The sequence below is a fragment of the Copadichromis virginalis genome, linkage group LG23 (assembly GCF_057382275.1).
Source record: "Copadichromis virginalis isolate Kocher_CV1m ecotype Utaka linkage group LG23, C_Virginalis_male_GT1.1, whole genome shotgun sequence".
Lineage (NCBI taxonomy): Eukaryota > Metazoa > Chordata > Actinopteri > Cichliformes > Cichlidae > Copadichromis > Copadichromis virginalis.
This window is the reverse complement of record NC_140639.1, coordinates 27,127,602-27,141,039: the sequence shown is the minus strand read 5'-3', so window position 1 is coordinate 27,141,039 and position 13,438 is coordinate 27,127,602. Positions and strand designations below refer to the sequence as shown.

Here is a 13,438-nt window from a genome sequence, read left to right as displayed (position 1 = left end):
TTGCATGACCCCCCTTTGAGCCAATTGGTTGTTTACTGGTCTTGGCTAACCATCTATATTTCTTGTTTCAGGTGAAAAACCTTATGAGTGCCCCAACTGCAAGAAGCGCTTCTCTCACTCGGGCTCCTACAGTTCCCACATCAGCAGCAAAAAGTGTATTGGCTTGATTGCAGTCAATGGCAGGATGCGCAGCAACATGAAGACAGGCTCCTCCCCTACCTCTGCCTCCGCCTCCCCCACTAACACTGCCATCACCCAGCTGCGACAAAAGCTTGAGAACGGAAAGCCACTCAGCCTCGCCGAGCACAACAACCACCTGAACATCAAGACGGAGCCGCTGGACTTCGACTACAAGCTGATGATGGCTTCTCATGGATTTGCCGCTCCTGGGCCTTTCATGAATGGAGGAGTGGGGGGAAACAGCCCACTTGGGATCCACCACAGCTCGGCCCAGAGCCCCTTGCAGCATCTTGGGATGGCCGGACTTGAAGCGCAGCTCCTGAGCTACCCGGGCCCACTGGGGAATAACCTGAGCGAAGTACAGAAGGTTCTCCAGATCGTGGACAACACTGTGTGCAGGCAGAAAATGGACTGCAAGCCAGAAGAGCTCTCCAAGCTCAAAGCCCACATGAAGGAGCTGGGATCCCAGATAGAGGAGCAGAAACAAGCGCTGACAACGGCTCAGGTCGGTCTTCCACTTGTCAATCACAACGGCGCCACCAAAAGCATCATCGACTACACATTAGAAAAAGTGAACGAAGCCAAAGCCTGCCTCCAGAGCTTGACTACAGACTCAAAGAGACAGATTAGCAATATCAAACGAGAGAAACCCAACCACATGCTTGAAGGAGGTGTGGATGAGAAGGTGCAGGAAAACAACATGTTTACACCTTACGCTTGCCAATACTGCAAAGAAACCTTCCCCGGGCCAATACCTTTGCATCAGCACGAACGCTACCTGTGTAAAATGAACGAGGAGATCAAAGCTGTGCTGCAGCCCAGTGAGAATTTGATGCCCAATAAACCAGGGATATTCATGGAGAAGAACACTCACTTACCCTCCTCCGTGTTGTCTGAGAAGGTACTCACTGGGCCTCTTAACCCTTACAGGGACCACATGTCTGTGTTGAAGGCATACTCTGCCATGAACATGGAGCCCAACTCGGAGGAGCTGCTCAAGATTTCCATAGCGGTCGGTCTTCCTCAGGAATTTGTCAAGGAGTGGTTTGAGCAGCGAAAGATGTACGAGTACGGCACTAACAGGACCCCACCACTAGAGCACAGGAACAACATGGATATGGTTGTCGGAACAAATAACCACCACACTCCACCAAAAGACTCTTTGGCAGCTAGGTCGCCACTGTCTCTAATCAAGCCTACTGACCGCATCACATCACCCTCCATAGCAGAGCTCCATAACAACGTGAACAACTGTGACAATTCGCTCAGACATTTGAAAAACCACCAGTTCAGCGGCAGCCAAACCAAACCCACAGGTGAAAAGTTGGACCACTCCCGCAGCAACACCCCTTCCCCGCTAAATCTGTCCTCCACTTCTTCCAAAAACTCTCACAGCAGCTCCTACACTCCAAACAGCTTGACTTCAGAAGACCTGCAGGCTGAGCCGCTGGACCTGTCTCTGCCGAGACTCATGAAGGAACCCAAGCATGCACTGACTGTCAAAAGCAGACCTAAAGTCAACAGTATTACCATTGACCATAACAGCATCCCTTCTCCCCGAGAGCACTTCGAAGAGCCTTTGAACTTGGCCTATCTCAAAAAGGATTTCTCAGGCTCTACCAACAATGGAAACTTAGAAAAAAGCACTAGCCCCATCTTCGGCATTAACCCGTTTGCGGCCAAACCCTTGTACACGTCGCTTCCACCTCAGAGCGCTTTCCCACCCGCCACATTCATGCCCCCGATGCAGGCCAGCATACCAGGTCTTAGGCCCTATCCGGGCATGGATCAGATGGGCTTCCTACCACACATGGCCTACACTTATGCAGCAGGGGCAGCTACCCTTGCCGAGATGCAGCAGAGGAGAAAGTACCAGCGGAAACCAGGTTTCCAGGTAAATAAGCCACCTGTGGTTTTGTGAAAGCCCCAGGCTCACTCAGATTCTCTGAAATGATCTGAACTCATTTCTGTACTAATTAAAAAACCACTCAGGAGTTAGGAGAGTGAAACGCTCACCTGAGGTAGACTGAACTGGCATAGGCGATGGAGATAAACAGCTGTGACACAACCCCGGGGTGGAAAAAGTGAGGCGTCATTAGTGGGAGGAAAGGAGGGCCTGTGCAGCCTGTGTTCAGCTGTTTTAGCAGTAATATCATTCAGTGATGAAAAAGAAAAAGCTTTGAGGATTGCTTCTACTTCCTTGACTTCATTTTAACTGGATTATCTCATCCCGTCTTAATGAGCCTCCAGCCCTTCTACCAGAGTTTCATTTGCAGATTTATGAATGTTAGTGGTGTTTTAATTTTTACCCTCAAAAAAACACTGGCACAAAATATCAAACAGCATCAGGTTAAAATATATGACAGGACCCATATTGGCCCTAAAGTTTAATCTCGTTAAAGCTCTAATTGTTACCACTCTGCACAGTAAATTTTACCCGCTGGAGTACATTAATGCTCTCGACTCCAGTCCTCCTCCAGAGCTGGCCTGAACTCACATATTTTGTTATTAAATATGGGTGAAAGGCCTTTGTAAAAATGACAAAGGTGAGCCCCGGAGCTGTGCACTTCTCTGAAATTTCCCATTGCAACTTTGCTGCATTTTAAAGAGAGCCAAAGCCAAAATGAGCTTCTACATGTGGATTAATAATGCACAGTCTCCATGTTCATTACCAGTGAATGCTGAAGGCTGTTTAACATAGAGGGAGCCATTTTGATGAAAAAAAGTATTAATAATGTTTCCTATTCTAAGTTATTAAATTAGATTTTAAAAATACAGCTACAGGCGTTTAGTTCAAATTGATTGCAGAGTGATAGTGGTCCCTTCTTAAAACACAGTGCAGTGCTGTCCCCACATTATCACACACATATTCATTAAGGAAAGCTTCAGTGGCTCAATATTGGCCATTAAGGTGCACCTTCTGATTTTAATCATTATATGAGTTTGCAATGTCAAGAATGGCTCACTGTGCCTCCTCTAATGTTATAATATTGTTCTCCATCAATTCATATTTAAGACTAATCTTCATCATAAAAGAGAATTTTAAAGGAATGTGCAGAATTAACGCTCGTGTACAAAATTAGACCACACTGAATACACCATTATAGCGGTGTTTCATAATGAGGAGACTGTCAGTTATAGATGGGTGATATTACTGCAGAGCTGAAAGTTTTATAAGAAATAAACGCCGGTATGTGCTGGTAATCAAAAATGCATGAGAACATGTAGCGTTGTGTGATTGTTTGGGAGGAACGCTTCAGTGTAATGATCCTATGTGGACAAATGGTGTCTGGCTAGATATTTTTATGATCTTTCACCAGCTATTGTTTAAAGAAAAGAGGATATTCACAACTAAATAACTTCCTTTTTTTGCGTTGATCTTCTGGACTTTCCTTTAAAATTTAACAGTTAGTTTAGAAATTAGCATGCTATCAGTAACTTTATATTAATGTAATATGAAGCAGTTATGACCTAAACTCACAAAAATCAGCTAATAATGTAAATCAATGTAATTTAAAATAATATAAGTATCAAGTATGAGCTTTTCCACCAACGTAGATTGAGCTACAAAGTGTTTGTAGTTTTGCTAAATGACACTCTCAAAGCATACTAATTAGCTAACAAACACTTAGCTGTTAATATAGCAATTAGCATGACACCTAATTGCTAACTTTTTGTCAAACTTCATACAATTTTTCAAGATATAGCATGGCAAACCTAAATATAAGAAATTGCAACTAAAATTATAAACATTAGCTTTCTCTCAAATTAGTATTAGGAGTTAATAAACCGGCACATGAACACAGGCACCTTATTTTTCCTTAATTTAGTTATAATTAACTGTCACCTTAAAAGATTATATAGCTTGAAAATGTAACTACTAGTACAAGGTTGTTTTTCTAGCAAGACAAAGTTAGCAGGAAAAATAAACTTTAGCATTTCTAACATACATATTCTAAAAAAATAAACAACTAATAAACTTTTTTCACATTTAAAAAAGTATACACTGCTTATAAAGAGCTTATAGGTTTTATAGCTTTATAGATAAAATAAACTCCACTTTTCATTAAAACCAGATAGTGGGTTAGTGGGTTGCTACAGCGGCTTAAGGTAAATACCCTTCTAAAGGGGTTAAAAACTCCCAGCAGCTCAGAAAATATTTATTGTGTTTGCTAAAAAAAAATTTGTCACACCTTTTGAGATTATAACACGAACGCTCTTTGAGCAATGTGTAGCATTTTGATATTTACTCTTAATTTACAGTTAGCTTAGCAATTTACACTTCAGAAAAGGGTGTCTTCTGGTTAAACATAACTATAAATAAATAAATTTTTGTTTGAGTCACATTAAGAACATAAACTCATAATTTAAGTAAAAATTTAAAGGGATTACATGTGGAATAATGTCAGCAACAGATATTAGCAACATTTACATGAAGCTAGCTTAAGCTAGAGTCATGTTATTTGCCACACACACAGTGACCACCTCACTGTTTTCTCACTTTTAAAAGAATATACAACATCTCATCATCACACTAAATTCATTATTGTGTTATCCTTTCTCCCTTTTTTTTGTTTGTGATTTTTTTTCTTTTTAGGGGGACCTGCTCGACGGTACACCAGATTACATGTCAGGGCTGGACGACATGACAGACCCCGACTCCTGTCTGTCGCGGAAGAAGATTAAGAAGACCGAAAGTGGTATGTACGCGTGTGACTTGTGCGACAAAACATTCCAGAAGAGCAGTTCCCTTCTAAGACACAAATATGAACACACAGGTATATACTGTTCTAGACCCTTATTTTAAACCCCATGCTTTTTTTATGTTTTAAATGTTTGTGTTGCCAAATCCTATCAGTATGAATATATTTTAATATATATAAATATTTTTTTATGTTATCCCCCTTTTCCCTCCTTCTTTCCTTCTCTGTTTAACCCTTAAGTTGTATATATGTAAACCCACACCTAACTTGCTTCTTCATTGACAGGGTTGAAATCCAGCGAATGAGTAAAGGCTTTGTGTGTTCTTTTTCTGTAATGTTGCAGGTATAGGCAGGATTGTACCATTTATTTCCCAATCATGTCTTCCTGTATGAACCACTTTGCTATCTTTAAAGACACACATCAATTCACCTAGATATGTAAAGCCAGCAAAAGGCCCCCTAATGCCTTTATCGGCCCTATTATTGACGATAGATCACATCAGCGGAGTAGTGCTTAGAAGCTTCAGAGCACCGATAACAAGTCTTTCATTATAGTTATTATACAGAGATCCTCTTTCACCAAGTTGCATCATTTATTTTATCCACTATCTGTAGAGAAGCGCTCTGTGCTTTACGCAGCCTTCGTGTTATCTGGTTGGACATAAAAGGGAGGTTGGACAGAAAATATGGGGTGGGGCGCGGGGATGCGTTATCTCCACTCCTGATGCGTCGCTGTGTGTTTTTAACAATATCGTGCCAGATGTTGGACCTGGAGTGCAGTTTCGGAGCTGTCAGAGGGGGGAGTCATGTGATTTGTGCGAGGCAGGAAGCCATATTTCCACACGTGGTGAGCAGCAGTTAGGGAAATGCCAAAATTAGAGGCTTCTTTGTAGCTTTTTAAAAAGAATCCAGGTATATTTTAGGTGAAGGAGTGTGGGGAAAAAGTGCCATTTAGCCAGCCATAAAACTATCTCACCCTGCACTCTTGGACAGCTCGGGTTTCTCATTTTGAGCCTTGGCATCTGAGCCGCGCCGTCATATTTGGTAGGGAAGGAGCTCCAGCTCAAAACCTAATATAGTCCCAGGCCTCGCCATGAACTCGAATTGCAATTGGAGATGAGCAGGGTTACCCCTCGGAGCCTTCCCCGCCCCACAGCCCCATCTCGGGTTTGTTTACCCCTTTGTCGCCTTCTCTGTTTGTTTGCTTTTGCAGTAGTTTATTTATGTTGCATTCATCAGTGTGGCACGCAGGGCCTAAAATAAGTAGTTGCGGTTGAGTTTCTTCATGCTTCAACCACAGGAGGGGAATTTCCATAATGTAGGCCTGTGAATGCGAGCACGCTTTTCTCATCGTGCTCCCAATTTGAATAAACAAATAGCCCAAAGTCGTAAGTTGGATTTAATGCTCGGTGATGTCATTTTTACTCCATGCCATCCAGTTCATCAGAGTTTTTCCTCAATATTTTGCTTTGATTCTGACTTGTGTGTGTGTGTGTGTGTGTGTGTGTGTTTGATTTGCTGTGGCTGCAGGACGCCTCTCACGTCCCTTTCGTTTTTTCTCTGCTTTGTGTCTCCGCAGGCAAGAGGCCGCACCAGTGCCAGATCTGCAAGAAAGCCTTCAAACACAAACACCATCTCATCGAGCACTCCAGACTGCACTCGGGGGAGAAACCTTACCAATGCGACAAGTGCGGGAAGAGGTTCTCGCACTCGGGCTCATACTCGCAGCACATGAACCACCGCTACTCCTACTGCAAGCGTGAGGCCGAGGAGCGGGAGGCCGCAGAGAGGGAGGCCCGCGAGAAGGGCCACCTGGAGCCCACCGAGCTGCTCATGAGCAGGGCGTACTTGCAGGGCATGACTCCTCAGGGTTACCCAGAGCTGGCGGAGCGAGAGGCTATTCTGAGGCATGACGTGGTGAACGGAGGGATCAGAGATGCAGGGCGAAAGGAAGTGGATGGAACGTACGCAAAGATTGGACGGAGGGACGACGAGTTTGAGGAGGAGGAGGAGGAGAGCAAGAGCATGGACACGGACCCGGACACGTTGAGGGACGAGGAGGAGAACGGAGAGCACTCGATGGACGATAGCTCGCTGGACGGCAAAACGGAAACCAAATCGGATCACGAGGACGCGATGGAGGATGGCGTGTAATCGGCGGCGACACTTCAGAAGCTTCCCATCTTTAGAAGTTTAAAAAAAGAAAAACTAATGAAAAAAAAAACAAAAGAAAAGAAAAGAAAAAAAGTTTTTAAGTTTCTCTCTTTTCGGTTCAAGTATTCTTACCTGCTCGGTTTAAAACGCCGTGTTTTAAGCTGTACGTGCACGTGCCTGAAGCTTCCGGGAAGCTTGACGGACTCCTCAACGTGGACTCAAATATCAATCCGGAAGAGGAGGAGGAGGAAGAAGGAGGCATTGAAGGGGGAAGGGGGAGGCTTGGGTTTGTGAAATAAGCTGCATTATGCAAACCGAACAATGAATAAATGAATACATTTCAAAAAATGTACAGTACTAAGGCCTAAAAATATGTGTGGTGCTAACCTCCTCAAATAAAAACCCCTGTGTTCCATAGTATTTATAGCACAACTAGTGACTTGTACAAATTGCACTCCGCTTCTATAATCATGAACAAAAATAATAAAAAGTATTGCCTATGTATATATTTATACAGTGTTGGAAAAAGAGCAGTAGTATCTGCACTACTACAGTCCTTCAGTATTACCTTTGTTATCACCAACCTACCTACGGTGTCGTCTTTAGTTTTCATCTCCAGCCACACTGTTTTAGGCCTCTTGAATCAAATGAAGGAATTAAAATTCAAAGACTGTGTGAAGGAGCTTTCCCCCCCCGTTTATTTTTTTGTTTGTTTCTTTATTATTTTTTTTAAAAGAGACCTTCATTTTAAGGGAAAATACAGTTTTACGGACAGATGTTGTTTTTTGGGGAGGGTCAAAAAAAAAAAAGAAGGACGAAGCCTTTGTAAGGTGTTTTTGATAAGAAAAAAGAAGCCTTATATGCAAACCTTTTAACCTGTGTGTTTTCTGCAAGTGCCACCCTCGTATTGTGTAAAAGGAAGGTTACTTTTTTTCACCAGCTTCAGTATTGATGAAATGGTTCACCGTTGTTCTTTGAAGCACCCGTGTCAGTATTATAGGCAGCAGTTCCTTAGTTTACATTATGTTGTGCAATGTTTTCTCACCTCTTTTCTTTGTCAGTATTACACCAAACCATTTTTTCTTCTTTTTTTTTTGAAAACAACAAATTGCATTTCATTTATTTGTAGGTTGAAAAGAAAACATTATTTATGTGGCCCATTTTATATTTCCTAATTTTATTTATTTCATACTGTTGTGTACAGTACTATAGTTCTTCAATATATAGATATATTTTAGTAAAAAGGAACATGGTGTCGATCATAGGGGCAAATTTTACGTAAAGAGAGCATTTATTGTGTTTTGAAACATTGTGAAATGCGAAGTTTAATCTTATTTTATTTTTATTTTTTTTCCTTTATTTTCCAGCTACTGGAAAATTCCAAATTTGGGAACTTTTATACAATTGTGAAAACACTGTATTTTCGACTGAAAAATTCCACTTTCTTCATCTTTGTTTCTTTTTTTAAGCTAAAAAAAATGAAGAGGGACTGTTAAATACTATGTATGATATCATGACTGAAGAAGAATCTTTCCTGAAATGTCTTTGTAAAAGTATTATTGAATTCTTAATTTGTAATTTCTCTTGAAAATGACCCTGCTCGAATAAAAGTAGCCAAATTACAGAGTACCAAACCCTCGGGGCTTCGTGTTTGTTCACAAACGGTGAGGTGTGCTTGGCTTCGTCACAATGAACTCTTTCTTTTCAGATGGATTAAAGTCAACTGAGCCCAGCCCTCCTGCTGATTATCACTATTTTAAGATGAGAAAACAACATAAATGCCACGACCAAAGTTTTAAACAATAAAGCCAAAAATATTCTGTATTAGTTTCTTAGTAAATCACATTAAATGACTAAAACTTGGATTCCAGTCACTGGAATGTGTGAATGTGAATCAATCTGCCAATGAAAATAGTCTCATCCTGTTTTTACTGAATTTGCTGAAATGTGCTGTGTCCAGCTGTTCTGGAAGTGTTCTTTTACAGGTTAAAAAATGCTGTACATATAAAACAAATTATTAATTTAGACAAGAAAACACAAAGTGAAGCTTTTTAAAACCTCTAAAAAATATTAAAATCATATTTGGAAGCTTTTCTTTTGAAACAAATGACATTTTAACGCTTTAATTAAAGCATCTTGAGCAAATTGCTGTAAGCAGATAACATACTTATGTAGCTGTCAGCAGGTTTAAGAATCAAAATGATTTGCTTTGTTTCACTGAGTTACTCCTGCTGATTGGAGGACCAAATGTACACCAGAGCAAACCTACGACTACTACTTATTTAAAGGCTGGTTTAAGGCAAGAAAACACAAGGCGAAGACACATTTAAAGGTTTTTAAAGCATATTTGAAGCTTTTATTTTGACGCATGACAATTTTGATAAACTCCTTGTTGTTTCACTGAATTGATCCGACTAACTGAAGGATCTAACATGCACCGATCCAACTTATCCCTGATAATTCTAAATAAATACACCACCTCCGCTTAATAAATGATTAAAAGCTACTACAAGAAAACTCAAGACACATTTAAAGGATTTAAAACCCTTAAAGGTTTTATTTAAAGCTCGTTTTGAAGTATGAGATTGTATGATAATATTTAATAGTTCATAATAAACCCCCCTCTTCCTCCCGTTATAGTGAAGCAGCTGAGAAGCTACAGTGATGACAGTAATAAAAATGCTGCATGTATCATTCAATATCAACACTGATTATTGAAAAAGCACGAATAGTTTAAATAAAAACACATTTGGAAGTTTTTGTATTAAAGTATTAAAATATGGTGTTTATTGAGCCATTAACTATATTCTTTATATTGCTTTCAGCTAGAATAGATGTGTGATTTAAAGGCATCTTTTGCTGTTTCTCCACATTTTTGAAGTAAAGGGTAGTTCTATATATTCTATATGTGATTTTCAATTAAAAACCAATATTAAAAAAAAACAAGCAAATGCAACTGCATTCCCAGATTACTTTAAAGGCTTCACAAAACTGTCAAAATCAGTGAAATAACACTAGATAAAAAGAGCAGAAGCTTTTAAATGTAAAGAAACTTTTTTGTGATTTTTATTTTGAAGTATGACAACATAACATTAAAGCACCTTCAGCTGATCTGAGTTGCTGAAAGTACATTTAGGGAAGAAAGTATCATCTTTAGGTTAGGTTCAACTATCTGAGATCCTGGGACCTGCGATTTTTATGGTTTTGTGAGGATTATTTCAAATATAAAATGTTAGGAGCTGATGACTAAAATTTTCTGCTGCTTTTGTTCTACCAGCATTAAACAATAAATGTCATTCAGATTTAAAAGTGTCACATTGGACATGAAACATGTGACCTCGATTTTTTATAAAGTTTCACAGTGAAACATCTCTAAAAATTGAACATTTTTATAACAGCTAGTGAAAAAAAAGGAACTTTCTGCCTTTTAATTGTTTATCTATCAATTGTTTACTTCAGTGTAGTCTGAATGGACATGAAGGAAGTGTTTATAAGAAGATAAAAGTTGTAAAACCTTAGAAAATAGAGTAAAAATTTAAAATTTATCCCATTTTCCAAAGCCTTTGCTGGGCTGACTCTGGCCCCCAGGCCTTATTTTTGACACCTGGGGTTTAAACCCTATCAAACTGATAATATCCAACAGAAAGACCAAAAAACTACTAATAATGAAATTCACTGCCTACAGAATAACACATGTATTAATCTGCTACTGAAAATAGTACTTATAAATAGTCCAAATGCACTACTTCATTTTGATTAAGTGTAAACTACAGTGATCAGCTGTTTTGGTAAATTACTAAACTTTTTCTTTGATGAAACTGTGTGTTTTTACCTGACTTATTCAATTAATATTTATTTGTCTGCACAAGACAGCATTTATTTTTAATGGAGACAATGGACGGGGTTAATCAGAAGCTCTTTTAAAGCTTCTTGAATGTGTGTGAGTATATAAAAGTTGTGAAATTACATAATCTTCTATTAATTATACGTTCTTGATTGTCAAAACTTGAGCAATCCTGCAATCTGCTTGAACAATTAAAGTACAAGTTTGTGAAATCGTGTGTCCAAATCAGAGCTGCCAACAAATTTTAACTGTCTTAATGTGGTTCGTTAGCCGAGGGTTCATTGCAGGGTGGTCTTCCTTGTCACCTAATAAGTGAAAGATCCTGGTTTGATCCAGGAAGAGAGATGCAAATCCCTTTGGGACTGCGTCTGGAATGATATCTCGTGTTAAAAAAAATTACATTTAAAAACCTGCCAAATCAAATGTGTGGAGCTACCATTTTCCAACTAGGTTATTTCGTGTCTAGCATAAGAAATGGCTTTACCTTTTCAGGCACATTACAAAGATCTGTAAACAAGGATTGACTCAATTTCTCCTTTCAAAATAAAGCTACCAATTTCAAATTAAAGCATTTGCAAGTATCTATTCAACATTATAATTAAATATAACAAAAACAAACACTGCAATTATGGTTCAAGGATGCCAAATGTAAGCATTTGTTTCTTTTCTATCATGACATTAAAGATTTCTTGGGTTTGGACTTGTGGCGAGACTGAAGAAGACATCTGAAGGTTTCATGTTGAACCCGTGACCTGCATTTTTTCACCGTTTTCTGACATTTTTTTTCTCCCCTAACCAAAAATCAGCTCCTCATTTCCTGAATCTCTTTTTTTGAAACTTCCCTCTGCCCTGACAGGTGGACTCCATCGGAGGAGTCCTCTCCAGTGGAGAAGACGCTCGCTTCTATCATCCACTCACGCGGCGTTATGCAGATTAAAAGCAACATCAAAAGGCAGAGATAAAAGCGCCAAAGGTTGAGCGATGCCAAACATCAGAACGCGCTTTGCATATCTCGATTTTCCTATCGATCGGCACGCCATCGGATCATGCGCGGACCTTCTCGCAGATAAAAGAGGGGGTCTTAAATGATTAGCTGATGAATTTGATAATGTGCCGTGAACCGCCTGGACAATTACGCATGCGGAAAAATGAGCGGGTGAGGAGGGAATCCTCTGGAGTATATCACTATCATTAAGGGAGAAATTTTCAACCTTCCTCTACTTCTGCATTTTACATCTATTAGACTTGCATACAAGACTGCGTTCGCCACTCTCTAACTTTACAAGCCACTAATGGGGAAGGTCAAAGGTCGAGATGGGAGTGATGAAACATTCCTGCAACCCTAAAGTAAAGGAGGCAGAGAGTGAATTGGAAACAGAGGAAAGAAATGACAGGATTTCAACTTATTAGATGGTGTAGAGGAAAATAAAACAGGGAAAAGGTGCAAAAGGCAGAAGATGAGTTTTCCACTTCTGTTTACATTAGAATCTGCTGATTTCTGAAGTGTGTCTGCCATCCAGCTCCTGCGCGTTTCTTCCTTCTGTATGAATTCCCGCTGTCACTCTTAAATATTGACTGACACTGATGTTGATCCAGTCTACTCTTACATTTACTGATCAATACTGTCTCATACTATTAGCCCTGGGCCCAGAGGAGGACAGCTTTTAATTGCAATCAAGCTGCATGATGGTGCCCTGAATTGATTTTTTTTCTGTCTGTGTGTTTCTGTATGTTTGTGTGTGTGTGTTTTCTATAAATATGTTTTGACAGAAAATTGAAATTTGCTCCTTTAAAATTTTTAAGCTGCACATCACACAGAAAAAAATACATAAAACAAATAAATCAAAAATAAGAGAGGAAAATAATTCCAGTAGCTGCAGTCCCTCTAGCAGCCACTAGAGGCTGGCTCCTACAGTGAGTCTCTCCACATAGACTCCCATGTTAAAAGGTCCAACTTTACAGCAGAAATAAACACAATTATATAGGGTTATGAAAACAGTTTTAATCTCTATACCTGAAGCCCAAATTTGTGAAAACTGCACAGGTTTTGAGTTTTTTAATAACTTACCCATTTCAATTGTTTCAGGACTTAAAATTATGCAGCAGTAGGGGTGTGACCGTGGATGCCAACCACAGACAGTAAGAAGTAGAAGGTGGGAATGAAGATGACTGGACTACAGCAGTGAGTTTGATACCATGAGATGTAAAGAGTAGACAACAGCTAGAAAAGCAGGCAGCCCAGTGAGATCTTCCTTATTGTACCTGCTTGGTTCTTTGCTAATATTTCAGTCATGTGTAGACACAACACTGGTTCATCAGCCTTTCTTATGCGTGAATTTTAGGTCAGTGTAAAATAGCTTAACAAACAAACAAAAACAAAACCATCCACACGAGGATGGTCAGGACTGGACTGAAAATGAGTAAAAAAGCAGAGAAAAACATTCAAAGACCTTCAGAGTTACGAATTATGAAGAGAGCCTAAAAATCCCAAAATAAGTCACTGAAGATGGCCTATTGTTATCAAGGCAAATTTGAAGTCTGCTGCTTTAAATGCAGT

At 39.7% G+C, this 13,438-nt stretch overlaps 1 protein-coding gene across 4 annotated transcripts in view; it reads left to right on the top strand.

Moving 5' to 3' along the window:
• The window catches only part of zeb2b (zinc finger E-box binding homeobox 2b), a 98,320-nt gene extending 91,188 nt beyond the window's left edge, over positions 1 to 7,132 (top strand). For 2 of the 4 annotated variants that reach the window (XM_085447333.1, XM_085447332.1), the window contains exons 8-10: positions 72 to 2,074; positions 4,778 to 4,880; positions 6,463 to 7,132. In XM_085447333.1, coding sequence (XP_085303459.1) covers positions 72 to 2,074; positions 4,778 to 4,880; positions 6,463 to 7,037 — 2,681 coding nt within the window. In that variant the 3' untranslated portion in view covers positions 7,038 to 7,132. Of the gene's footprint in view, positions 1 to 71; positions 2,075 to 4,777; positions 4,959 to 6,462 lie in introns of all 4 variants that reach the window. The other 2 variants (XM_085447331.1, XM_085447330.1) reach the window with 1 other exon arrangement.
• The last annotated feature ends 6,306 nt before the right edge of the window (positions 7,133 to 13,438 follow it).